General features: G+C 36.1%; 2 protein-coding genes across 2 annotated transcripts; both read left to right on the top strand.

The window, feature by feature from the left end:
• The first annotated feature begins 1172 nt into the window (after positions 1 to 1172).
• Positions 1173 to 27708, top strand: LOC144452707 (kielin/chordin-like protein). The gene is made up of 25 exons (XM_078143850.1): positions 1173 to 1271; positions 1983 to 2073; positions 2663 to 2745; positions 3352 to 3442; positions 3858 to 3940; positions 4421 to 4511; positions 5185 to 5267; positions 5680 to 5773; positions 14453 to 14535; positions 15207 to 15303; positions 16143 to 16225; positions 16892 to 17000; positions 17728 to 17813; positions 18190 to 18292; positions 18755 to 18843; positions 20124 to 20226; positions 20884 to 20924; positions 21286 to 21387; positions 21724 to 21775; positions 22176 to 22296; positions 22784 to 22898; positions 24056 to 24160; positions 24846 to 25010; positions 25610 to 25901; positions 27375 to 27708. Exons 1-25 carry the CDS (start codon positions 1173 to 1175, stop codon positions 27653 to 27655), a joined length of 2742 nt encoding a protein of 913 aa, XP_077999976.1. The 3' UTR covers positions 27656 to 27708.
• Positions 6347 to 13993, top strand: LOC144453091 (kielin/chordin-like protein). Its single transcript, XM_078144368.1, has 13 exons — positions 6347 to 6497; positions 6931 to 7013; positions 7212 to 7302; positions 7889 to 7971; positions 8446 to 8539; positions 9088 to 9173; positions 9715 to 9805; positions 10089 to 10171; positions 10715 to 10808; positions 11726 to 11808; positions 12913 to 13077; positions 13638 to 13731; positions 13938 to 13993. Exons 1-13 carry the CDS (start codon positions 6347 to 6349, stop codon positions 13991 to 13993), a joined length of 1254 nt encoding a protein of 417 aa, XP_078000494.1.

Genomic DNA, 27708 nt, shown 5'->3' with positions numbered 1-27708 from the left:
CACCTGTGATGGTAAATATTTAATATTTTGAAAGATGAGATTTCTAAGACTATAAACAGACACTTTGGTTTTCTAAGATAGTATCGTAATTAGGCAAAGCTCGTAAGCATCGCTCACGATGACATCGTAGATAGCTCCCTCCGTGTGGAGAATATGTATAGTATATAGAACACGCATGTGTAGTCACTGCGCCTCAATGCATCCTTCGGTAAAACAACCAAATAAAACACATTGCATAGTATATAGGACACAAATACATACTAGTCATTGAGCTGCTCTAGTGATGGACTTTGCTTTCCAATGGTCAGCACCCGCTAGTGATGACATCAGCTTTCCAATGTTCAGCGCCCTCTAGTGGTGATAACAGCTTCTACAGCACATGGTGATACATCTTTTCAATAAAGAAAAAACATCTCAGAATAACCATACACTTTCAAGTGAACTCATTATTCAGCTTCTGTCATTGAAAGTAATGTTACAGTAGTGATTAATTAATGATTTTTATTTCTGATCATGCTAATAATTTTGTGTTATTTTGTAAAACATTCTCTCTTTCTGTTTTTATTTTGATTAATAGAGGGGTGCACTTACGAAGGTGTATCATACAGAAATGGACAGTTATTTACAGACCCACGAGATAGTTGCAAAGAATGTTCATGTCAGGTACTGTGATACATCAACTTGTGAAAGTATAGGCTAACTTTAATTCACAGTAGGGTTATGTCGGCATAATAACATACATGTATCTCCATAGATACTACCAAACTAAAGAGACCATACAGTTTCAATTAGATGACACGATGTTTATTTACATCCCTTATTTTTTGTGATGAATTATACAAACAAAATACGACATTGTGATTGTCTTCTGCCATTGTTAGAACAGTTAGTTGTATAGTAGGGAGTTCCAGAACATATTTTGATACGTATAATAAATTACGTTATTGGATTATTAATATGTTATATCTTATACCAGGTTTAAGTTCAGTCAATTGCAAGTGATGGTGAATATGCTTCAGTAAGTACAATACTGTGAGTACCTTTTAAAATATGCAGCGAAAACTTTGCCCAAATATGGATAAACTCAGTTTATGCCCTTTAAATATGCATAATAATAATTAATATTATGAATATATCCATATTTTTTTAGAACGGCTTGGTAGAATGCAGCGATGGAGATTGTGATGCTGTGTCATGTACCCACCCAATCATTATGCCAGGTCAATGCTGTCCTAGCTGTGATGCTTGCTTGTATGACCGTAGAAGGATTAGTAATGGGCAGATGTTCACTAACCCGTCTGATCCATGTCAGAAATGTACTTGTACAGTAAGATGGCAGCCTTTATTACAATCTTAGACATTAGGGAACTTGCAATCCAGACTGAGCATGCTCAGATGCAAAGGACTATGGGATTATCAGTGGTTATCGTAATACCTAATCTGGAGCTACTGATAAAATAAACCTCCCACAATGGTCAGGGTAGCTATGAATTGATCATTCGTGGTTACAAACAATGTAACAGTATTGTTTACACTACCAATTCATTAGTATTTATTATCACATTTCCCATGATGCAACATTCAACATGGCGGGTTTGCAATTGCATCATTCCTCTAATGTACGAGTATATAATGAGTACTGCTAATTCAGATATTTTGCTCAATTTATGTGAATATGTATACAAAGCTATGGAGATGAGAACTTTCAAAGTGAATACTATGTCATATATTTGTCTCACTTTTGTTATCTTTACGACAGAAACATATTTTTCACTATTTTGTTAACTTTGCATATCGGACCGGTTGCCTAGAAACGCAATAAACATACTATCCTCTATATTAGAGAACTACAAGAATGGCTAGAAACAGTCAACCAGAATTATTTGCACATAAATATTATCACCATGATGTGGACTACCTTCTTTATATAGCATTACCAGTTTATACTATAACTGCCTCTAAATCTGTTCTTGTACTTACAGGATGGTGATATAGTATGTGAGAGAAAGCAATGTGATCCAATCATATGTACACATCCATTCCTAGATGACTGTGGATGCCGATTGTGTTATGGTAAATATACCCCTTGTGATATTTGTATAGACACTTTGTTACATAATAATCATATACCCAGTGAATATTTTACTGCCAAACAAAATAAATTTAATACAATCACCTGTAACCATTCTTAGAATGATTTTTGATTGGTAGATGTACACTGAATATTCATGAGATGTACACTGAATATTTATTAGATGTACACTGAATATTCATAAGATACACACTGAATATTCATTAGATGCACACTGAATATTCATTAGATGTACACTGAATATTCATTAGATGTACACTGAATATTCATGATTATTTATCTGAAGGAAGTAAGCTCTTAGGAGTCATGAATATTCAGTGTACATCTAATTAATATTCATGTCTGCTAAGACCCATGATGCAATGGTGTTCGACTGAAAGAACAATAAAGATGAAAAAGAGAGTGGTGTCCCCATTAAAGTGTCAGGGTTTTTTATTACCACACACAAAGTGAGTATGATTACTTACTATACAAATAGTACTGTGATGTGCACAATACATTCTGAATCTTTTTTTGGACTGTCTTCAGTGAAGACCTGTTAAAGCTTGTTTTTCTAAATACATTTTCCAGACTGTGAAGTTGAAGGAGAGAGATATGGCAATGGAGAAATGTTTGCTGATCCAAATGATGAATGTAAGAGTTGTCGATGTCTGGTAAGTATCGTATTAAAGTAGAATATGCTTTGGAAATAAACTCTTCAAATTTTGCTGTTACTTCATTCAAGAAAACTTCAACCTATTCTCAGATAAAAACAATAAAAAAATTAGGGGGTCATCGTACAAAGTTTTGATATAGAGGTCCGAATGATATCAAACTTTAGTCATTTTAGAATCCAATATGGCCGTAGAATCCAATATGGCCGTAGAATCCAATATGGCCGCCAAATACTTTGATAACTCTATGGGAAAATAAACATTGACAGTTTTGTTTAGTTTAGTTTATTTCAGTGAAACAAAAAGATTGACAGCACAGATATACAAATGAAAACTAAATTTGTTTTTCCTTGAAAACAAAACGGTGGACCCAGAAATTTCTTTTATTATTTCAAAGGAACAAGTTTTCATATTGCAAAGTTTTGAGAGAATTGAAGACGTTTGATTTTCAGGGAAATTTGTCCCAAGTGCTCAATCAAGTCTAGCCACTCAGATAACCAGTAATTATGTTATAATCAATTAACAGTTACTGTTGTTGTACACTATGAATATATGATGTTATTTTCTCCCCAAATAATCAGTTTGTATTTTTCTTTCAAACCATAGAATGGTAATGTAGAATGCATTGCCAAGACTTGTACTTCAGTGACATGTACTTCACCAGGTAGAGATAACTGTAACTGTCCTTTATGTCTACGTAAGTATCATTTATGATGTACGCCCTCTTGTGGTCACCGGTATACCATGATTTGCGCCCTCTGTGTCAATCAGTATACCAAGATTTGCGCCCTCTTGTGTCAATCAGTATACTGTGATGTTAGTTTCGGTTACCCAGACTCAGCATTGGGTGCTCTCATTAAATGATTGCTGCCCCAGAGTTTGGGTAAATAGTAAACAAAATCTAAGTGACTTTCGCTTTCAGTTAGGACAGATGCATCATGGGAAAGTTCCCTGCCAAGAATGTGACGCCAAGTGAATTTTGGAAGGATTTAAACTGATGTCATTGACCTCACACTCCAGGTACAAATATTATTGTGACCCCCTGTAAGTTTATTTATTGAACTCTAATGACAATTTTTTTCACAACTGTTAATTTCTGTATTGTTCTACAGATTGTGAGGTCGAAGGTCAACTCTACAGCAATGGTGAAATTATTATCAATCGTAGGAATAAATGTCAGACATGTCGATGTATGGTAAGTAATTTTTTCTTCACTTAAATAATTGTGAAATTGTTTTGTTGATGATGTCACTCGTGTACTTGATGTTTAGTGTTTATTCCACATAAAGAATGAATGGCAAAAAACATATATGGCAGATTCATTTATTAGTGATGTTGACTTAGAACTTTACCATCTTTCAAACGGAACTGGTTACTACCAAACCAGAGTGACTATAGAGTTTCTGTTAGGTAGCATGGTGTTTTGTACATTACTTGTACAGTGTTGTTCGGTATGGATTTACATTCGCCAAAACAAAACAATCTACCACATTGAAGAACAATAGATTTAGTTTGCATCTATCTTAGTAAACCGAAGGCTGAATTACCAGTGTCATAACCAAAGCACTGCTATCACCACTTGTGTAATCTACCACATTGTAGTTTAGTCTGCATCTATCTTAGTTTGCTGATAGCACATTTTCCATAGTAATGTTTGGTTCATCTTTTTCTACAGAATGGTAACATAGAGTGTATAGATAGGAGATGTCAGCAGGTGACATGTTCATCTCCAGCAATGGATGATTGTAACTGTCCAATCTGTGAAGGTTAGTAATTTGAAACAGATAGTCACTGTGTTTCTGTAGCAGACTAGGTACACACTAGTTCCATTCATTTTACAGACTTGCTCCATCCCTGTTACAGCATTGTAGCATTTGTGTAGCAGGCTGGGTACATAATTGTTATATAATGGTAACATTAATGTTACTACAGCAATGTTACAGGACTGTAGTATTGTTGTAACAGCAATGTAGGAACAGACCAGTTACAAGACTGTGGTTACTATGTTGTAACATTAGTGTTCATTAGGACTGTTACAGCACTGTAGTACTTTCTGTAAAAATGACTGTTTTAACAGACCAGTTACATGGCTGTAGTTACTGTGCTGTAACATTAGCAGTTCTGAATGAAGAAAAATATTGGGGAATAATATAATTATACCATCGCCAATAATGTTTTTAAAACATCGGGGAAAGTAATGGCAATTTTTGAACGTTTAGACTCATATTTCAAACACAGCAGATCAATGACAGAGACACGCATTATTGTGACATAGATGCGTGTTATCGTGCCAAAGAACGACCAGAGTATATATTCCATATTTGTTGTTGAACTTGCCGTGTGCATGGTATAATGACATGTTGTATTGTAGAGCATATCAACCATGCTAATGTAGTGAATGATATAAAATATTGTCTGTGTCTGTTATTCATGTTACAGACTGTATATATTTGAATGATAAACATAAGAATGGAGATACTTTCTTTGAACCAAATGATCCTTGTAAGACCTGCCAGTGTGTGGTAAGTTAATTTTACTATTTGGAGTTCACAGTGGTAATGGGCTTGTACTCTAGGTCATAGCTGGGCGACCCAAAGTGTTCATATGGTCTGAGAAGAGATGTGCCAATGTGTGTGCGTAAGTGTTTTCTGAACTCCACAGTAGCAGTGTTTATGATCACTGCTATATCAAAGTTTCTAGTGTTAACACAGTGTGAGCTAGAGATGTGTTGATGTATGCTGGGAAGCAATTATGGTTATATAAAAGGACCTGAACGACTTGCCCTTTCAAACTAGTAAAGGTATGGAATAGTGAAATCATTGCTATGTTTACAGGCAGTAAATGAGCAAACACAAAACACAGGAATTGATCAGAATACGTTGTACTATGATAACTAACAACCTAAAAAATGATAAAAATCTGTTCCTTATGTAGAGAGGTGATGTGACATGTCAGACCATACCATGCCCACCAATCACATGTAGAAACCCAGTAACAAGACTTGGTGAATGCTGCCCTCAGTGTCTAGGTAAGAATTCTACTTCTTATGCAAAACACCTCTCTGTGAGACATTGAAATTTGCAATCGTTTTTCCAGGATCATCTTTTAAACTTGGACTGTGTGTAAGTTGTACCCTTGTTGCCTTTACTGTAAATACTGCCCTCTAGTGGTGTGAACAATAAAATTGTTTGTTGCCGTAACAACTGAGGCAACCACTTGTCATGTGGTAGACCTTCTGGATCTGTATTCATTACCAAAAAAAGGTGAAGGGTGACAGTATCTCTGTTCACAGTCCCCATGGAGCACAGCTTTTGGCAAGCCCTCAGGAATGCAAACCATGGTCACTTTTAAAAAGTCATCACAACTTCCCGAAGTTGTAGTTGCTAGACTATCCCTAAATAGCTTTGGTGCACAATTGCACCCTCTCATGACTTTATGTCCAGAAGTAAAGTAGCCCCCACCTCCCCCTGCCTTGCCCCACTTACCATGTGTATAGGTCTTATATTTTAATTTATACTCCTCAGAAATATGAGACATAAAATCATAAAATCAAACATTTTAAAACTATTTTTGAAATCAAGGTGTAAAATTATCTACAATAATGTTTACAGATGAGTGTCCACCAGTACTCAATCCAGACCCATGTCAAGAATGTACCTGTGTACAGGGACGATGGAATTGTGTAGATAAAGACTGCCCTCTAGTGGTATGTTCTCATCCTGTACAAGGTGAATGCTGCCCAGAATGCACAGGTGAGAGAGTTGCTAGCAAATCTTAGAGTTCATCAGTGTTTAGAGACCTTCATAAGATATTACTGGTCTGGTGTTTGTATCATCATGGTATTTTAAAGAAAAGAAACTTTCAATCTTTGTACAACTTCCAACATCAGACCGTGGAGGAACTGAACATGTTACAAACGAGGAAAGTAAACAACTGAATTGGATTAATAACACAGGGCACAGGATGTTGGAAATACAGAGACTTGTATTACATTCCATCATTTGATAAGAACAGTTTTATGGCCACTTTACATACATTCACAAACAAATTGTACCTGTCTGATAATTAGAGAAAAATGGTCTTTGAGATCTTGTTGAAGACTGTAAAATCACAAAATTTTGTAGTAGTGAAAATATCTAATTTTACAGTGTATGATATTGTAACTATTCCATTGTTTCTCCACAGCATGTCTATATGAAGGGACACAGTACAGAAGTACACAAACATTCCCACACCCTAGAGATCAGTGTCAGATATGTCGATGTCTGGTAAGTCCAATATTTATAATTGTTCAGAGAGAACACAGAAATTACAAGAGGGCTCAGTACCCTTGTTACCTTGTTCAGAGAGAGGAACACAGAAATTGCAAGGGTGCTGAGTACTCTGTTAACTTTTCCGGAACACTTACCACCACAGCAAGTAATATCAGTTCTATAGTTAATGATTGTGTTATTTATTGTTTACAGGATGGCAGTGTAGAATGCATCAGACGAGTTTGTCAATCAGCAGATTGCAATAATCCAAGACAAAACCAGTGTGGATGTCCGTCATGTCAAGGTACAAATATCAATTCTAATGAGCATAATTTGCAAGGCAACATGGGTCTTTCTAAAACCAGTTTATATGTCAGTGTGGTAGTGTTATCCATAGCTGACTTCAATGCAAGACCCTAGCTCAGTTAATTCATTGACAATGTCATTTTATACTGCAGTAAAATAAAAAAAAAAAATGTGACATCATAGAACAAATGTCCCCATCCTATAGTTCAAATAATCCAGATGTCATTAATATTGTAGTAAAATAAACAAATGAATCATTGCAGTTGTGACCTCATAGACAATTGAGAGAGAGAGAGAGAGAGAGAGAGAGAGAGAGAGAGAGAGAGAGAGAGAGAGAGAGAGAGAGAGAGAGAGAGAGAGAGAGAGAGAGAGAGAGAGGAGGGAGGGAGGGAGGGGGAGATAGAAAGAGGGGGAGAGAGAGAGAGAGGAGAGAGAGAGAGAGAGAGAGAGAGAGAGAGAGAGAGAGAGAGAGAGAGAGAGAGAACATCACAAAAGCTGAACTAAATGTTTCATAAAGTGATAATAAGCTGGAATAATTGTCGTGTTTGTTCACCTATAATTTAATTTCAAATTCTTTTACACAGGTTGTGAGTATTTAGGTCAAGAATACAGAAATGATGAAACCTTTGATGATCCACGACAAGCTTGTTTTGTCTGTCAGTGTGAGGTAAGACAACTTTTGTCAACATAGTTCTTTGTCGAAAGACAGATGAAAATTGATCCGCGAATAATGGCTGTAAAAAGTAAACTTTTTTTAACATCTCTTACAAATGATATTCAAGTGTAGGAGACGTAACTTGATAAACTTGAGACAGTATTTAAAACCTTAACTAGCTTCAACTGGGATATATTCAGTACAGTTATTTATAAAAAAGACATTGTATTTATTAGATGGTGTAGTGGCAATTTTTAATCTTGAGCGAAAGCTTGGCGTTGAATCTGTCACCATGTTAAAACTGTACTGATGTGGAGTATCATTTTTTGATAAGACAAAAAGTACCGTTTGATAAAATACAAACAGTGAGTAACTGAATATCAAAAGATGAATTTTCATGGATTTAGCAAAAATATCTAGTATATTTCTTCAGTTCAGGTAAAATTCTGTATTATATGTTTGTTTGTTTGTTTGTTTGTTACTCAGGATGGTGATGTGACATGCCAACAGAAGACCTGCCAACCTGTTCAATGTCGTAATCCCAGTATAGGCATAGGAGAATGTTGTCCTGTCTGTCCTGGTAAGTTTGAAATTTTGGTGTTAATCATTGCTGCTAGAAGGGGCCATTAGGAATGGATACTGTTTGTATGTTTGTTTGTTTGTTGTTACAATTCTTAGCCATTCAAACCTGCTACAAAGGTGAGAGACAACAGTGCTATGTTATTTGAGTAAATACTGTTCGCTTTGTTTCTTACATGTCACAGTTCTTGCATGATGTATGATAGTGGGACATGCAGTAATTTTTAGCCCCATTACAGTAGTGGATATACATTTATGGTATATGTTTTTCTGTCTTTCTATACAAAATTCAATATGCATGTGGATGTTTGTGTGCATTCGATTGTGTATGTGTGTATGTATGTATGTATGTGTGTGTGTGTGTGTGTGTGTGTGTGTGTGTGTCTGTCTGTGTCTGTGTCTGCATGTGTCTGTCTGCGTCTATGGCTGTGTGTGTATGTTGAGTGCATGTGTGTGATTGTGTGTGTGTGATTGTGTGTTTGTGTGTGTGTTGGTAGCACTGTTATTTAACAATTCCAGTTTGTTCTGCTTTGTGTATTTATCTTACAGATGTTTGTGAAGTTGATGGTGTTACATATCAAGATGGAGAGACATGGAGAACAACAGATGATAGCTGTCAGCAGTGTGTCTGTAGGGTAGGTGTCTATGTATGTCGGTCAGAGATGAACTTATCGTTGTGTCTGCAGGGTAGGTGTCTATGTATGTCGGTCAGAGATGAACTTATAGTTGTGTCTGCAGGGTAGGTGTCCATGTATGCTGGTCAGAGGTGAACTTTTAGTTCTTTGTGTAGGGTAGGTGTCTGTAAACATGAACACCCAGTGTGCCTTCTAAGCCAATTTGACGCACCACTGATGCACACAATTTCTAGTGACATACCAAAATTTGATGTTCCCCTATCTCTTACTATATATGGTGACCAGTGTGCCCTCTATGCCAATTTGACGCACCACTGATGAACACAATTTCTAGTGACGCATCAAAATTTGGTGTTCCCCTATCTCTTACTATGTGGTAACTCACAAGAAATGCCAGTTTTTCTCATTTTGAAATTTGGCTATCATTCGAGGGCACACTAATACACCATATATGGTGATGCTTGGTTGTGAGAGTAGCAACTTTACAAAGTCAGGAATAACACCAGATAATATTGTCAATTGTTTCTATTACTCTTTACAGAATGGTGACATTTCCTGCAGGGATATTGAATGTCTTAGAAGATGTAGTCATCCACAGCAAATTGTGGGTGAATGCTGTCCAGTTTGTCTAGGTATGTGACTCAGTGATTGCTATCAGGTGTGCCTGGGTATGTGTCAGAGCTATAGGTACTCTGGTGGGTATGGGATTGTGGGTAATTGTTGTCCAGTTTGTCGAGGCATGTGTCACTATTTTGCTGTCAAATATACCAGGGTAATATGTGAGTCAGTAATTGTTGTTAGGTGTGCATGGGTATGTATTAGGTATATTTACTCTGGTGTATGTGTAGGTATACGTCAGATATCATTGGTATACTAAACTGTTACAGCTACATATTGTATGATTTATTGTTTCAGGATGTACCTATGAGGGCATTGACTATAATGATGGTGAATTGTTTACTCCACCCAGTGATGATTGTAATAGATGTCAATGTTTGGTAAGTTACAATAATATTACAGCTAACACAGGGAGCATGTACTAGAAGAATATTTATGATCACCTTTGGTCATTTTTCAAGTTGAGATTGTTGTGTAACTTAATAGATAACGAATATAAATTTACCACTGAACACAAGATGATTGTAATAGGGAACTTGTAATCCAGACTGAGCATGCCCAGATGCAAAGGACTATGGGATTATCTGTGGTTATCGTAATACCTAATCTGGAGCTACCGATAAAATAAACCTCCCACAATTGTCAGGGTAACTATGAATTGATTATTGGTGGTTATAACAATGTAACAATATTGTTTACAATACTAATTGATTAGTATTTATTATCTCATTTCCCATGATGCAACATTCAACATGGTGGGTTTGCAAGTTCCCTATTGAGGCTAACTGAAATGTGTGTAAAAGAAATTCTCTCCACTGTGTCCACAGTAAAGTGTTTATCAGTATATAAATATTGTAACTTTGTATCCACAGTGGAAACAGAAAAGGAGTTGTGCACTCATTTGTTTGTTTGTTTGTTTATAGGTAGGAAATGTGATATGTACCAGCGTGACCTGTCCACGTTTAGACTGTCAGAATCCTTTAACTATCAATGGTGAATGTTGTCAGAGATGTCCAGGTGAGTAATTTATTTATTTAAATCATGGCCGTCTTCAGGAACATATAGTTTGATGTATAAAACTTTAAGCATAGTAGGTGTAACTTGAAGTATTTCCAATGGGTAAAACCCAAGGGTGACTACTATACTATATTTGGGTCAAGCCGTACATGTGTGTGTGCTTGTGTGTACATACATGCATGTGTTGAACTGTGCATCTGTGTCTGAAATGCATTGGCCGATTTCAACCATACTTGGTACAGATGTTAGATACTATAACATGCATATATATGTCACTTTGATTTTTCAACCTCTGCAACAATGGCCTAATGACAGCCATATATATCTAAAAAGTTCACATTCTGCCCGCGATTTCTGGAATCTTAATAGATAGAGACCTCATTTCAAGTGTCTACACCCATGTTATCCATGATGAGGTCTCTAATTAGACCTTGACCTTTGACTATGACCTCTAGATCTATTAGGTCAAATGTCTAAAATAGTTCAAAGTGTATTATATATACCTCTGACATACATTAGCCGATTTCATCCAAACCTGGCACAAATGTCAAATTCCTATAGTCTGCATATGCATGTGGTTCTTGACTTGAAAATGATGGCTGAATGAAAATTCAGAATATACACACATAATTATTGTCGTAAAAATCCAACCCAATGAGAAACAAATGGCTGTGCTGAGGATCAATCAAACCATCAACATGAAGATAAACAAAACAGCTCTAATTGTTAGATTATTCTTGACGCCAGATTGGTATCACATGAATATGTCAGTGAGGTTGAACAAAATTAGAACATCATTTTTCGGTGTATTTCCAGATTTACAATATATTGGTAATGTGTTTGTTTGGTAATTTCATATTTTGTTTGTTTGTTTGTTTGTTTGTTTGTTTGTTTGTCTGTTTGTTTGTAAATTGCAGGATGTGTTCACAATGGTCAGGTGTATGATGATGGTTTCCAATGGAGATCAACCACAGACAATTGTGAAGAGTGTTTATGTATGGTGAGCTGACTACAACTTATATACAAATAATATACTAATTAATTCAAATATTAATAGTGAATATCATCATGGCAGTGTGGGTGTGCCACACTCCAGGCATTGGGACAAGTGCTTGCAGCGTTCTCTGTGGTCATATGCGAGTGAAAGTGCTGCAGAAAACACTGCAAGAGCGAGTGCAAATACCCACACTGGCACTCACATGGCATGGGGTTCTGTTATTATTACATAAAGGTTAATACCCAAAGTGGCAAATGAATAAAAAAATCATACTGATGTTCATGCAATTTTGTGTGCAAGGAATTGTCTCATTTGCATATCATTTGCATGTAGGTATGCAGTGCAGTGCCTCGAGTATGCACACAGCAGTGTCAGTCTCATACATACTACAGAACCCCATGATGCACCAGTGCAAGTGTGACATACTTGAGGTATTTGCAGTCATGGTCACCATGTTCTTTGTAGCCGTACTTTCACAAGCATAGCAAAAACACTGCAGGCACAAATGTAAATACCCTTGAGTACCCACGCTGGAACTCTTGCGGAATGGGGTTCTGTGAATATCTTTATCCGAAAATTTTACTGCAAATTTCCATAAGAATGATACTTTTACAATCACATGCTTTCACGTACAATAAACAGTCACATTCTCATTGCATATCGTTTGCATCTCAGGTATGTAATACAATGTAATGTTTTCAGTATTGCACTGCAATGCAAATACAACTAGTATGCATGTGCGACGTTGCAAGTAAACTCTGGTACATCTGTAATAATTAATAGTATGTATAACAAGAGTTTCATTGGCAAGAACCCGTAGCATTGAAATGGAATTGTGAGGGACTCTCCCTAGAGTCCTATGAAATTTGCATCATAAAAGAATGCATTGTTATAGTAACTTTGCATCATAAAAGAATGCATTGTTATAGTAAATTTGCATCATAAAAGAATGCATTGTTATATTAGGAGTTTCTTGATTCTCTCCTCAAGAAGTCATCAGGTTGAATTGTCACTTCAATTTCTTCGTACATGACTTTTATGCGTACCTTTCAACATTTGACCTCTAGAGGGTGCTCTAACAAAGTCTATGTTTGTTTTCTCTGACAGGGTATTGAAGCTCAGTGTCATAGACTTCGTTGTCCTCCTGTGACCTGTACTCACCCAGTACAAGGTGATTGTTGTGATAGCTGTGAAGCCTGTCAGTTCAATAATGTACAGTATCCACTAGGAGATGTCTTCAAACCAGATGATTGTACCAACTGTCTTTGTCAGGTTAGTCTAACATTTCTCCCCCCCCCCCCCTCAGACTTCCCCCTCCCCACTCAGTTCATCAACAGATGTCATTAACAGGGATATCTTTAAACCAAATGACTACAAACTGTCTTTTTCAGGTGATGTCTCACCTCAAACCCCCCTCCCCCTCCCCCTCTCAGTTCACCAATCAACAGTATACACTAGGGTAAAACTGACTGACTGTGCAAATTATCTTTGTTGTGTAAAATCACATCTACCCCCCCCCCCCCACCCCCCTCCTCTCAGTTGACCAATCAACAGTATACTATACATTAGGGATCAATGTGTTAAAACTGAACGACTTTACAAAGTGTCTTTTTCAGGTACTGGGAATACCTCCTCTCACCTCCCCCTCCCCCTCTCCCTCCCAGTTCATCCAACTGACAGTATAAATGAACTCACTAGCTGAACTGTTGTGCCAGCACAAATTTTCCGATCTCTTAACATCCCATAGATGTACAATTAGGTATATTTTATCAACTGTACAAACTGTAACCTCCGAGACAAATACAACACAATTATCCTTTGTTTATTTACAGAATGGAAATGTACAATGTGATGTGATAGACTGTCCTATCCTGACATGTCCATTTAAAGTTAAAGATCCAGGACAGTGTTGTGAACGATGTAGAGGTAACATCAAATCCACAATTCAGTTTTTATGACGTTATCAATTTATTTCCAAAAACCGTTTTCGATATTTAACTATTAACCCAGGACAGTGTTGTGAATGATGCAGCGGTAACTTCAAATTTACTATCCAATTTTGTGGGTTATCATTTAATTTCCAAAGTCTTCTATATTTTCATGGCATAAGTTTTTAACAATTTTCTCCACAGCCCAATTATCTCAAGAAATCAACTTTCAAACAAAACAAACTTATGATGCTATATGAAAACATTTTGAAGTTTAACTATTTAATCTCACCAGCACAGTTCATGTACTACTTATATTAAAGTTGTCATATGGATAAGGATTGAGTATTTATTTTGGATTTTTAATTTATAAAATAATTTTATCATGGCTTCCTACTTGACAAATCAATTTGCAACTAAATACTAGTATGCCAAGTCCTTGTTTGTAACTCAGTAAATTACAAAAGCATAATAAATGTGTAAAAATCTTTGTTATTGTACGTATAATAACAAACTTTTTACACATTTTAAAACATAATGTAATGTATTGAGTTACAAACACAGACTTTGTCAATGTTATTTCCTCTTGATTTTCCAAGTTAAGGACACCATGATAAAATTGTTTTATAAATTAAAAATCCAAAATAAATACTCAATCCTCATCCATATGGCCACTTTGAGTCTTATGATTTTATTAATAATATCCATTCTATTTACAGGTTGTTTATCTGAAGGTATAGAGTATGGTGATGGAGAATCTTGGACATCAGCCACTAATGCTTGTCTGTCGTGTAAATGTGAGGTTAGTTATGTCAAAATTACACAGAGTCTCGTAAATCTGAACTTGACAATAAAAAATACAACAGTTGATTTTCTGGTTCCAAGATGCATTGCACAATAAGACGTCACTTATGTTGTTACATTTAGTCTTGTTTTGTCTTTATTACGTTTGAAATAACATTTTCATCAGGAAATGATGGTAAGACATGTTGTCATCTTTAATTATGAGTGATTTTATAGAACAAAAACTAAACACCATCAATGACAGAGATGGATTTTACGGGTGAACACAGGGTACGGTCAGGTGGCAACCATCTCCCTGAGTAGTGTGTGCAATCCCCCCCCCCTCCAGAGTACATGGTGTTGTATGGGGGTGGGGGTGTATCTTAGATCTGGTAACAGTATATACACCATGATCTGGTTACCTATCTGTGTCCATGTATCACAAGGAATATCTTGGGTGGAGCCAATCACAGAAAGGAGCCAATCACAAAACAGTATTTTAAATGTCAATGAACTATGTGTATGAGAACTTGAATGGTTCCAAGAAATAAAATATTTGAAAAGCAGAGCTGTTTAAACTGGCTGTAATACCATCAAATATTGTCAACTAATTTGAGGAAAGAAGCATTTTCAAAGTATTGTTCCATCTCTCTGTTATTTTTTTGTTTTTCCCTTTGATTTTATTTAAAGGCTGGAATAACCACATGCATTGAGATCCGGTGTATTGTTCCGGAATCCTGCTCCCGTACAATCCAAATACCGGGACAATGTTGTCCACTATGCCAAGGTAAGAAAGATGAAAGATTTTATTTGCTTTGTCTCAAAATCTAAGAAAGCATTGAGATCGTGTACGACTTTTGTAACAAAAAAATGAATTGTTTCTGGTCAGGACATTTTGTCTAAAATGGTGCATTGATTGTAATTTTTTTTTTTAAATTTAATTCCCAACAAACCTGTCACTCAGTCTACTATCTGTGGCAGTTACTGTTCTTTTTATTTAGTACTCTAGAGCAAGTGTGTATGTGGGACATGTCATTTGCTTGTTCATGATTGGCTCTGCATTTGTCTTCACTGTAGTAGGGGGGGTTATTTTTGTGTTGCCCCGCAGATCTGCAGACTACATGGGCTGGACAAACATACACAAAAAAGACTGACACAGGGTATTTAAGGTCTGCATGTGCTGACCAGAAACAGCTCTTTTTTTTGCCTAAGGGACGGATATGTCAGCAGTTTATGTGGTGTCAATACACATGCATCACTGATAGGGAGAATAGGTTTGGAGAATTCAATGACAGAAGCAATTGGTATTGCCACCAAACAGTGACATCATTAAAAGTTGTGTAGACATAACTCAATGACATACTAAGCTATTGATGTGGCCTCCATCCTGTGACATCATTAAAAGTTGTGTAGATAAAATTGAATGTGATAAGGAATTGATGTGACCACCATGCAATGACATCATTAAAACTTGTGTAGACAGAATGTAATGACATGGCTAGTTTGAGTAGACACAAAGTAATGATGTCATTAGTTTATCTAACTGCAGTATTATTGCATCACCAAATGAGTATTCAAATTTCATTTTTGCCATTCCTACAAAAAATCTCTTGTTTTACTGTGCAGGTTGTCGTCATGCTGGTATATCTTATCGCAATGGAGAATCTTTTATGCCAGGTGGAGACCCCTGTGAGACGTGTACATGTGAGGTAAATACATATCAAATTCAAATGTGCCACTTGGTGGCGCTCTACTTCCTGTCTGTGTGTACTTTGGGGGTATACATGGTAGAAGTTACTTGATTAATCATAGAGCACTACTGCTTTCCTCAATGTCTGAACAACACAGAAAACATCCCTGATTTACACTTCTACAGAATACCAAGGGACAAAGCTCTTCAGAAAAGTATTATGAGGTGATGATACCCCCAATTTGAGCGAGGGCGCTGTATCATCAATTTCCTGTTTGCAGTCTGCAATGGCCTATAGACACACTGTGATTTTCGAGATAAACTCAATTGATAAGACCCCTGTATTGAATTGAATTGAATTGAAATTTATTTCACCAGAACTTATACAGTTTATACAGATATTGAATAAATATATAGAAATGAAAGAGAGAGAAAAAATACAACGTCTAGGGACAAAATAAAATTCTGGTGAGGACCAAGGACAGTAGTTCTTTCTGAACTAATCGACGTCCAAGGCCCTGACTGACATGCTCAGTATACGATGTATTGCTGGTTATATAAACAACTACACTCTTTGGAAAGTTCAATTCAACATTACGCTACATGCAGTATCTGTAGGTCGCAAAGCTGTTTTGGTATTCATACAATTTTGACATTAATTTATTTGCATTTATTTGTTTTACAGAATGGTAATCTGAAGTGTTTTAGACGGACATGTTCAAGTCTGTTAGATTGTCCTCCCGAGTTGATAGAGCCAGCACCACATGGTGAATGTTGTGCTACCTGTAGAGGAAGTAAGTTCTAAACCATACACTCTTAACCCTTTCATGACTGGAGACGAGTTTTAAATAATTTTGGGACCCAATTTATATGAATATTTTCATAGTTATAATAATATTACTTCATTACGAAGTAACATTTCTTTAATTCCAGTCTAAAATGAAGCTGATATATGCCAAAAACTTACATAAAAACAAGAATTTTGTTCAAATAATTTTGGCGGCAAAGTTTTCAGTACTGAATGGGTTAACAGAGTAATACATCAACCGTCCGAGTGGTGTTTTTGATTTGCATCAATTCATAGTCAAGATTTATTTAGTAGCTAAAGATGATGATAGTGCTCTCTCTGTACAAGGGGACAATCTTCTCTATGAAAATTCTGGCCACTAACTCTATTACATTCTTACAAACCAGAGATGATGTTACTTCCACGACACGTGCGAAATGTCTTGAACGGTGTCGTAAAAGAGGTTGTGGTTTATGACAATGGCTCTACTGCTTCTATTTTATATTGAATTTTATTTTTTTTCTCTGAAATTTTTTTTTTGAAAAAAGACGAAAATTTTATTTGTGCAAAATTTTGTACCTCAAAAAACAATCCTTATATACAGTGAAATACCAAATATCTGAACATTAATTGTTCAAATTTCAGATTATCCAAACTAATTTTTTCCACTCCAATCAATTTTCTTGTTATGTCTTTACTAACTTGCAATCATAAATTTATTACATTATTTCAAGTCCCATCGGGTTCCAATTGTACTGAAGATAATGTAGGAAGGAAGGTTCAGCCTTTTCAAGATCCTTGCTTTGTGTGTGAATGCAAGGTAAGTCTAGCCTTACCAATATCTTTGCTTTGTGTGTGAATGCAAGGTAAGTCAAACCTTACCAATATCTTTGCTTTGTGTGTGAATGCAAGGTAAGTCAAACCTTACCAATACCCTTGCTTTGTGTGTGAGTGCAAGGTAATTAGTCTCACCTTACTTTCTCTGTGTGAATGCAAAGTAAGTCAAATCTTACCAAGACTGACCAAGACCTACTCATCTAGTGACTTGTAGTGACAAGGACCCCTTAAGTCACTCATATTTTCCTTGACTGAACGAAGACAAATATTTTGGAATAACATCTAAGTATGGCAAATAGCCATGTAGTAATCCAATTGATATTATACTAATGAAATCATGGTACTTGTCTTATCTACAGGATGCGTCGTCATGGGAATGTCTACGCATTGACTGTCCAACACTCAGTTGTCAAGGCAACGAACAATATACCAGACAAGGTGACTGCTGTGCCAGATGTGATCGTAAGTTTTCACCATTTTAATAGGCCATTGCAGACTGCAAACAAGAAATTGAGAATACAGCGCCCTCGCTCAAATCGGGGGTATCATCACCTCATAGTACCGTTTCTTGAAGAGCTTTGTTCCTTGTATTCTGTAGAAGTGTAAATCAGGGATGTTTTTTGTACTGTTCAGACATCGAGGAAAGCAGCAGTGCTCTATGATAACCAATTAACTGATTTAAACTTCTCCGGAATACCAAGGGACAAAGCTCTTAAGAAAGGTACTATGAGGTGATGATACCCCCAGCTTGAGTGAGGGCGCTGTTTTCTGAATTTCTTGTTCGTAGTCTGGAATGGCCAAATATAAGATGTTTTCTCAGTTGTTATTAATAAGGTCAAGATGAGGTCAGTTATTGTTAATGAGGTCAAGATAAAGGTCAGTTATTCTTTGTGATATTTCGAAGTCTTAATTTTGTGCTAACAGGTTGTTTTGTGGAGTCTGAAGATAAAAGTTATGATAATGGTGAAGTATGGTCAGATCCTACCAACCAGTGTATAACGTGTTCGTGTACGGTAAGTAAAGAGTGCTAACGTCAGTCATCTATTACTCTCATTCTGATAATCAAGTCTTCGTTTTTCTAAGATAGATGCAACTTAAAACTGTTTTCACAAAAGGTTTGTAAGTGGCTGAGTGGTTAAACAACTTGCCTCTTAATGACCGCTGCAGTCAGGGTTTGAATCCATTCAGGGTTTGATTAAATTTACCACGCTGTAAGTAAGAAAAGTGTTGCAAACTACCAAACAACGTAGGTTTTCCCCGGGTACTCCGGTTTCCTCCTGCATTAACACTGAACCCATGAGGTATGGCCTTCACTAGACTTCCTGGGAGACAAGTGTTTATATACTTAAAGAACTATCCAGTATAAATAAAAGATTATTATAATGTGATACATTACACAAGTGGGTGATTGTGGTTCCTCTGTTGTGCAAATCTCATCACATTGTGATCAAAATGGTGCAAACAAACATTGGAAGTCCTGAAATAGTACATTGCAGGTACCTGAAATTTACTTTTACAGAGCTGCACTATTGAGACTATCATTAAACCAATGTCCATTGAATACAAAATGTAGCTTCTCACTGTTGTATCAACATGTTGAAGAACAATAGATTTAGTTTGTGTCTATCCAGTAAACTGAAGCATCAAGTACTAGAGTAGGAATTTAATAGATGGCTATGTGGATGGCCACTGCAGCTAACATATACCTTTCACTAACTAAGAGTACTTGCTTAGATACAAACACCTTGAAACAAAAACTGATATTTTCAAGAAGTCATTCCTCATCAGAACAATAGTTGATTGGAATATGCTGCCACCCTCTGTCATCGAATCACCTAATTTGAGAAAGGACTTGGAGAGCATTTAAATCAGTAGTATTTCTAATGTTTTCATACACCCCCCCCCCCCCTCCCACCCCCCATTTTACCCCTTGGGTGGCATTTCCAATATTACTTCAAATTTACATATCTGCAACCTATGACACCTGCTACTGGTATCAACATTTTTCATTATTTAATTCATTGTCTTGTAGTTGAGCATTACAAGCATTCAGCCAACATATATTTCTGATTAACTACACGACAGTGTTTTGTGATCCTCATGGTTCCACTGATAAAATAGCAGTAATGCTAGACCCTAGGACTGAAACATGGGCCTTTAATCTAATAATTCTATTTGCATACTATTCAACAGGATGGTGCTATGTACACTGATAAGATAATAGTAATGCTAGACCCTAGGACTGAAACATGGGCCTTTAGGCTAACAATTCTATTTGCATACTATTCAACAGGATGGTGCTATAACCTGTGATGTTGAAGAGTGTCAAGTGCTGCTTTGTCAAGATAATTTTGAACTCTATAATCCACCAGACCAATGCTGTCCAGTTTGTAGAGGTAACAAATATTACATTCCTGTAGATTCACAACAAATATTGAACTTGCTACATTTCAGAGTTGATTGCAAAATCTGTATACAAAGTAGTATTTGTCATTCATGTTTATTGCCCTACCATCAAATTTGTATCAAAATGTTCAATTTCCTCGAGAAAATATTAAAATTTCTATTCAGAGAGAGCCCAAAACATTACATACTTAGATGCTATTTCCTTATATTTTTCTTCATTCAGCCAAGGAAAATATGAGAGACCTAAGGGGTCTTTATCATTATGTGTTGCTAGACAAGTAGTGACAACGCATAGGAGTATTTTCCGGCTGAATGAAGAAAAATATTGGTGAATAACATAATTATACCAGTGCCAGTTAAATCAAAGAAACATCTGGGAAAGTAATGGCAATTTTGAACATTTTGACACAGGTAGCAAAACCAGTAATGTAGACACACGTTGTCATGACATAGACATGCATAGTCGTGATGTACAATGACAAGAGTATTATGTACCATATTTTTTGTTGAATCTGGCTTGTTCATGGCATGACAGTTCATATCTATATTATTAAAAAAATTCTGTCTAGTCAGACTGACCTTGCCTAAATTATCAGTGACCATTTTAACTTTACAACTGTGTTTCTATGGCAACTCTTTTCTTCCAGATGTAAATGTACCATGTCAGTTAGGTGGAACAACTTATAAAGTAAGTGTTTTTTTATTTTATTTTTGTAATAATGATAATAAAGCTAAAACAAACAAACAGACAGACAGACAGACAGACAGACAGACATAAACAGATATACATACATATGGACACAGACAGACAGAGACAGACAGTCACACACACACACACACACACACACACATACATACATACATACATACATACATACATACATACATACATACATGCATACACATACACAGACAGACAGACAGACAGACAGACAAACCAAAACATTAGATCCCTAGAGGAATTCAGTATGGGATCCATATACAAGATGAATTCATGTGCTGAAAATGCATAGTTTGTTAAATGTCTTTCTGTGTCCTTCATATTTCAGCCTAATGAGAAATGGATAAAGGATGAATGTACAAGCTGTGAATGCAAAGCTGGTGAAGTCCGATGCATCACAACAAGATGTGTACCAATATCATGTCTTGCAGTAAGTCTTCGCAAAATGGAAATTTTTGATAATATCAGATCAGTTTATACCAAAGAATGTACGATTTTACAATTTGAGGGCCATTTTGAGTTGAAATTTTGAGAAATCCAATCATATTTTGTTCTTTTGAAAAATCTGCATGTTGTCTAAGAATGGTTTTTGTGTGATAAAAGATATTTAGTTTCTGTGTTCAGGAGAAAACGTATTCTAAGACTTTCAATCACAGTGGCAAGAGGCAAGTGGTTTCATCATTTGGCCTCTGACGACCTTGATTTTAATACTGATATATATGATAAAAATTCCGATTTGAAATGTTATAATGTTTTGCCTTTGTAGGATGAGACTCCAGCCATAGCACCAGGAATGTGTTGTCCACGATGTGTACCTCGTAAGTTTACCTCTCTTTACATAGTTATGCATCATAGTAGATATACTATTACTGCCTCAGAAACTAGGAGAAACAGAGTGGCATGTACAAAAAATTCAAATCAATTAAAAGTATTTTGTTACAGATATGTATGGGTTATAATGGCGTTAAGTAGGCCCAGCAAACTGCATATTGTATGGAGAGTCTCATTCCCATAACTTTCATTGGTTGACATTGCTTTTTTCACATGGGCCCTGCAACCTGTATAGTGTATTGAGCTCCATACTGGTGTCTATGGTGGCTTAACACTTTGTATAATTTCTTAATTTCAAACATGCCCTGCAACCTGTATAGTGTATTGCGATCCACATTACTATTTATGATTGGTTAACATTATGAATACATCATTAATTTCAAACAGGCCCTGCAACCTGTATAGCCTATGGAGATCCACATTACCGTACCTTTGATGGTAAAACGATTCACTTCCAAGGAACATGTAAATATATTATGGCAATGGACTGCGAAAACCAAGATTTCACGTAAGTCAAGTAATTTAGTATTCCTTGTCAACCTTCTTGCTCTATTTCGACCCTCAATATTTCGGGGACTGTATTTGGAAAATGTTGGCTTTATACACGTTGGAAGTGTGGAGACACTGACCCGGGATTGAAAATTAACCCTTTAAACTTAAGACCGGGTTTGGACAGGGAGAAAATATTATATTAGATGTAAAACAGTGGTCAGGTAGAGATGTAGAAAAAAGATGGTCTGAAAGAAAAGAAAAGAAAAATCTAATGCCGTAACTCTAATAACCTCACTGATGAGATAACATAAATCTGGGAAATTGAGATTGAAACCCTGACCTTTAAGAAGGTTGCTGTGCAATTGAAGGGTGGGGGTGGGGGTGGGGGTTAGTATTAACAAATTGTAAGCATGTATCAGCATTGCTGCTAGATACATGTAGACTGCACCAAGTTTAATAGCTTTGTAAGTAGTTTCATATTTTCCTTGTTTTCTTGTCAATAGTGTTGAAGTTAAGAACGATGACAGAGGTGCATTTGGTGCCGTGTCTTGGACTCAAGAGGTCACAGTTATCGTGTCAGGGTTGAAAGTTCAACTTGGACAGAGTGGATTAGTTGAGGTAAGTCATAGTGCATTCATAGTATCAGCTAGTAGCCAAACTGTCTACAGCACTGACTCTGTGACTCTGCTAGCTGTCATCAAGTATGAGAGTAAGTGTAGCCACAGATCCTGCGCTGTGGACAGGATAGCTAACAGAGTGCTAGCAGATTGTATCCTGAACTCGCCTATCATTATCACCATCAGAGTTCAAATTTAAACTTGACTGTTGAGAATAAAAAGATGTTCTACATTTATATCGCTGTCAGAAATTTTATTAATGTTAAACTTTTTCAGTAGCTGAATGGAAATTACTATATTCTTGACATTGTTTATCAGTGGTGTTTAGTTATACAGCTAAAATGAAGTAGGCTTGGTGTTTAGTTATACAGCTAAAATGAAGTAGGCTTGGTGTTTAGTTATACAGCTAAAATGAAGTAGGCTTGGTGTTTAGTTATACAGCTAAAATGAAGTAGGCTTGGTGTTTAGTTATACAGCTAAAATGAAGTAGGCTTGGTGTTTAGTTATACAGCTAAAATGAAGTAGGCTTGGTGTTTAGTTATACAGCTAAAATGAAGTAGGCTTGGTGTTTAGTTATACAGCTAAAATGAAGTAGGCTTGGTGTTTAGTTATACAGCTAAAATGAAGTAGGCTTGGTGTTTAGTTATACAGCTAAAATGAAGTAGGCTTGGTGTTTAGTTATACAGCTAAAATGAAGTAGGCTTGGTGTTTAGTTATACAGCTAAAATGAAGTAGGCTTGGTGTTTAGTTATACAGCTAAAATGAAGTAGGCTTGGTGTTTAGTTATACAGCTAAAATGAAGTAGGCTTGGTGTTTAGTTATACAGCTAAAATGAAGTAGGCTTGGTGTTTAGTTATACAGCTAAAATGAAGTAGGCTTGGTGTTTAGTTATACAGCTAAAATGAAGTAGGCACAGTGTTTAGTTATACAGCTAAAATGAAGTAGGCACACATTTCTACAGAAATCCATATTTGGGACTACATGACAGGGTGATGTTGCATGTTCGCGATCACGTCGCTGTGGAACATTAAAAAACTTTATACACATACCAATTACACTGTGAGGGGAATCAAAGTAAAATGAGGGGGAGAGGGAGGGGCTTTTAAATCTATGCTACTTTAAAATCTACATGTATTCCTCTTTTTCTTTGCAACCCAGGTGAATGGACAGGCAGTATTAATGCCGTACTTACGAGACCCATTCCTGTATATTGAAATGAGAGCTGGTAATAACTTCTATGTCAATACTGACGTTGGACTGAAGGTAAGATAGTATTTGTTAGTACTGTACCAAAAACAGTTTGAACACTTGGTTTAATGTGATTATGTACCTGTCACATCGGATACACTGACCACTTCTGGTTTGAGATGTTTTGCATAGTAATTATTCACAGCGAGTGTATCCCTTACGAAAATGGCAATATAGAAGTCTGTAGAATTTCTATAGAATTCTATAAAATTGAACAAATTTCTATAGCCACTCTATAGACATCTTTATGAATTTTCTATAGACTTCTGCAGACTTCTATAGACTCATTTTTGTAAGAGTAAGTATTATGGTGACATCCCGAGGTGGGGGGAGGGGTTATTTCACATAGTTTTACCTCCCCTTTGAATGTACATTTGACTTTGGACCCCATATTTTGGACAACGTAATTGTCAATTTTCACATTTTTCTGATATTCTGACTCCTATTCTCATTGTAGGTTCACTGGGATGGTAAAACAGTAGTGTAGATTTAAGGATTGTGCATATTAATTAGATCATTTGCATATTTCTATTCTCATTGTAGGTTCACTGGGATGATAAAACTGTAATGTAGATTTAATGATTGTGCATATTAATTAGATCATTTGCATATTTCTTGCAGTTTTCACTGGGATGATAAAACTGTAATGTAGATTTAATGATAGTGCATATTAATTAGATCATTTGCATATTTATTGCAGGTACACTGGGATGGTAAAAGTTATGTAGAGGTTAGTGTACCTGGTACATATAGTGGAAAGACATGCGGATTATGTGGTAATTTTAACAGTTATCCACAAGATGATTTGAGAATGAGAGGAGATCAAATCACAACAAGTATATCACGATTTGGAAACAGCTGGAAGGTAAGGGCAAAGGTCAACATTTTACACCATTCAGTTTGAAAGCCCAGGTCTTGTATTTGGGATCAAGAACTTGATGGTAACTATGATAAAATCAGGCTCACCTCTGTTAGGAAAAATAAAAAAAATGTTTGTTTCAAATAACATGACTTCAGAAAGTAGAGTAGGTAGATCGGAATTTTATTTTATTTTACTTTGAATTTTTTTAATTACTTCAACCACAAGATAAGATACTTGTCGGTCACAATACTTCCGAGAGAGTTTAATGAGGTGTAAAAGAAGAAGACAATTATAAGTTAAGTAGACAAACATGGTATGCAGACTGTATAAAATAGTTTTAAAAAACCTGGTTTCTCTCTAGAATACGATAAAAAGTGACCACAGATGAGGCAAAGGCATGATGGTACATGGAAATAGAAATAAATTGTTACCATTTTACTTTTTGCATGCAAAAAAATGTTTAGGATTGCAATTAGGGGTTTAAATTAGGGTTGGTTGGGTTATCAAAAACACACTATTTTTTTATTTGGCCTTTTCTTAAAATCAAAACTTGTACATGTAAAGCATGAATAAATTATATAAACTTGTCAAATGATTTGCAGGTCTTTGGACCGGAACAGGAGCAATGCGAGGATGCCAGGGACATTGATCCATGTACAGAGGCCGGTTATAGAGCCCGGAAACTTGCCAATGCGAAATGTGCCGTTCTGAAGTCGGTACGGTTTGAAAAATGTCATCGTGTGATTCCACCAGAGACATACTTTGCATCATGTGTTTACGATATGTGTGCCTGTGGAGCTGATGATGGCTGTCTATGTGATGTGTTATCAGCATATGCAGCTGAATGTAGACAGGGCGGAGTTATGTTGTCATGGAGATCAACATCCCTATGTGGTAAGTCCGTGGACTAAATATGAATTAAACTAACTTTAGTATGTGGTATGATATTGTTATATTGGACTTACATTACACAGAGACAACGATATTATTCCCTATTGTTTCCTTTGCTCGACTAAGGAAAATATTAGTGATGTAAGGGACGATTACATGATGTCACACAAGCGCAGTAAACAAACTTCATTAGTTATGGGATAGGGGGTCTGGCAATAGGGAACTTGCAATCCAGACTGAGCATGCTCAGACGCGACGGACTATGGGATTATCTGTGGTTATTGTAATACCTAATCTGGAGCTACTGATAAAATAAACCTTCCAGAATGGTCAGGGTGACTATGAATTGATTATGTGTGGTAACAAACAATGTAACATTATTGTTTACAATGCAAATTCATTAGTATTTATTATCACATTTCCCATGATGCAACATTCAACATGGCGGGTTTGCAAATTCCCTGTTGCTAGCCTCATTTTTGCACTTCTAACCAAATTTTGAAAACTTTCACTTTTAAAAAACTTTCACAACTTTACTTCTACCGGGGTAATGTGATATACAGTGCTGTGCATACACAATACATGGCATAGTATGGAGAGACACACAATGCATCTTGTACCTGGGAACATGTCTATTAGAATCACCCACCTGACAGTAGACTATTGTAAATAAATGGAAGTTTAGGTTATAGCCATAGTTGAGAGATGGATGGTGTTCTTGAATTTCGATGGATTCATGTAAATTCCTAGGCCAATATTTATCCTGTATGCATAAGACTGTTGAGTTTGGCTTACCATTATAAGGCGCCATCAGTTAAAGGCTTTGTTTGCCGTCCTTGAATTTACCCAAAACCTACCAGGCAGACAGGGAAAACAACAAACACAGAAAAAACCACAATGCTAGCATGTCATGTAAAATTCACTTCTCTGTTGATTCATTTTCTGATTGTACATAAATCTACTACACTGGTGAAATATAAATGTCAGAATCCAAAGTTTGATTGTCTTAAAAACAACTTTTTTCAGAAATACATGTAGTTATTTAAAGATATTTGAACAGTTTTCCATTTACAAAAAAGTATGTTGCTCCTTCTGCTGATATTTTACTCACAATGAAATGTGTTTTTTTTCTAAATCTACCGACAAACCTACTTGCACATGGACGGCAAACAAAGAATTGAATTGATGTTGCCTTAGGCTGATTACATCTGAGATTCAGACAAAAGCTGCGTAGTCACTACAAAACTAGATTCTAAAAAAGAAATTTTGTCACTATTATTGTTTAGAATAGAGTAAAGTAGTAATTTCTATTCTAATAGAATAAAGGCAATATCAATTAAATTCTTTGTTTGCCATCCGTGCGATTTAGAAAAAAACCAACACATTTCGTTTTGCTCAATTTTTGCACGTAAAACCATATTTCATACAATTGTAAATACTGATAATATATTTATTTTTATTATTTTTATATTTCAGCAATCAAATGTCCAGAAGAACGTGGACTCATATTTGATGAATGTGGCCCACCATGTCCACGTACTTGTGAAAATAAAGACGTACCCGTCGGTGTTATTGAAGCACAGTGTTTCCGCCCGTGTGTTCCGGGATGTCAATGTCCGGCAGGTCGCGTTCTCTTTGATGCCAGATGTATTGATCCGGATGACTGTCCAGCAATTATCTACGGAAGTGAAACGATTCAAAATGACAGTAATGAAAAAGAAGCTATACTTATGCATAGTAGATTTACTTACAAGTAATATGTATATTAAGTTGCAAAGTAATGTATTATGCAAATTACATAACAGGGTAA

Source organism: Glandiceps talaboti, chromosome 23 (genome assembly GCF_964340395.1).
Source record: "Glandiceps talaboti chromosome 23, keGlaTala1.1, whole genome shotgun sequence".
NCBI lineage: Eukaryota > Metazoa > Hemichordata > Enteropneusta > Spengelidae > Glandiceps > Glandiceps talaboti.
The sequence above is the reverse complement of the archived record's forward strand: the minus strand, read 5'-3'. Positions and strand labels throughout refer to the sequence as shown.

Coding starts and splice junctions, on each gene's coding strand:
- LOC144453091 (XM_078144368.1), top strand. CDS start 6,347: ATGTTTACAGATGAGTGTCCACCAGTACTCAATCCAGACCCATGTCAA. Junction 7,014..7,211: donor GTCAGATATGTCGATGTCTG/GTAAGTCCAATA, acceptor TATTGTTTACAG/GATGGCAGTGTAGAATGCAT. Junction 7,972..8,445: donor GTTTTGTCTGTCAGTGTGAG/GTAAGACAACTT, acceptor TTTGTTACTCAG/GATGGTGATGTGACATGCCA.
- LOC144452707 (XM_078143850.1), top strand. CDS start 1,173: ATGGAGATTGTGATGCTGTGTCATGTACCCACCCAATCATTATGCCAG. Junction 2,746..3,351: donor GTAAGAGTTGTCGATGTCTG/GTAAGTATCGTA, acceptor TTCAAACCATAG/AATGGTAATGTAGAATGCAT. Junction 3,941..4,420: donor GTCAGACATGTCGATGTATG/GTAAGTAATTTT, acceptor CTTTTTCTACAG/AATGGTAACATAGAGTGTAT.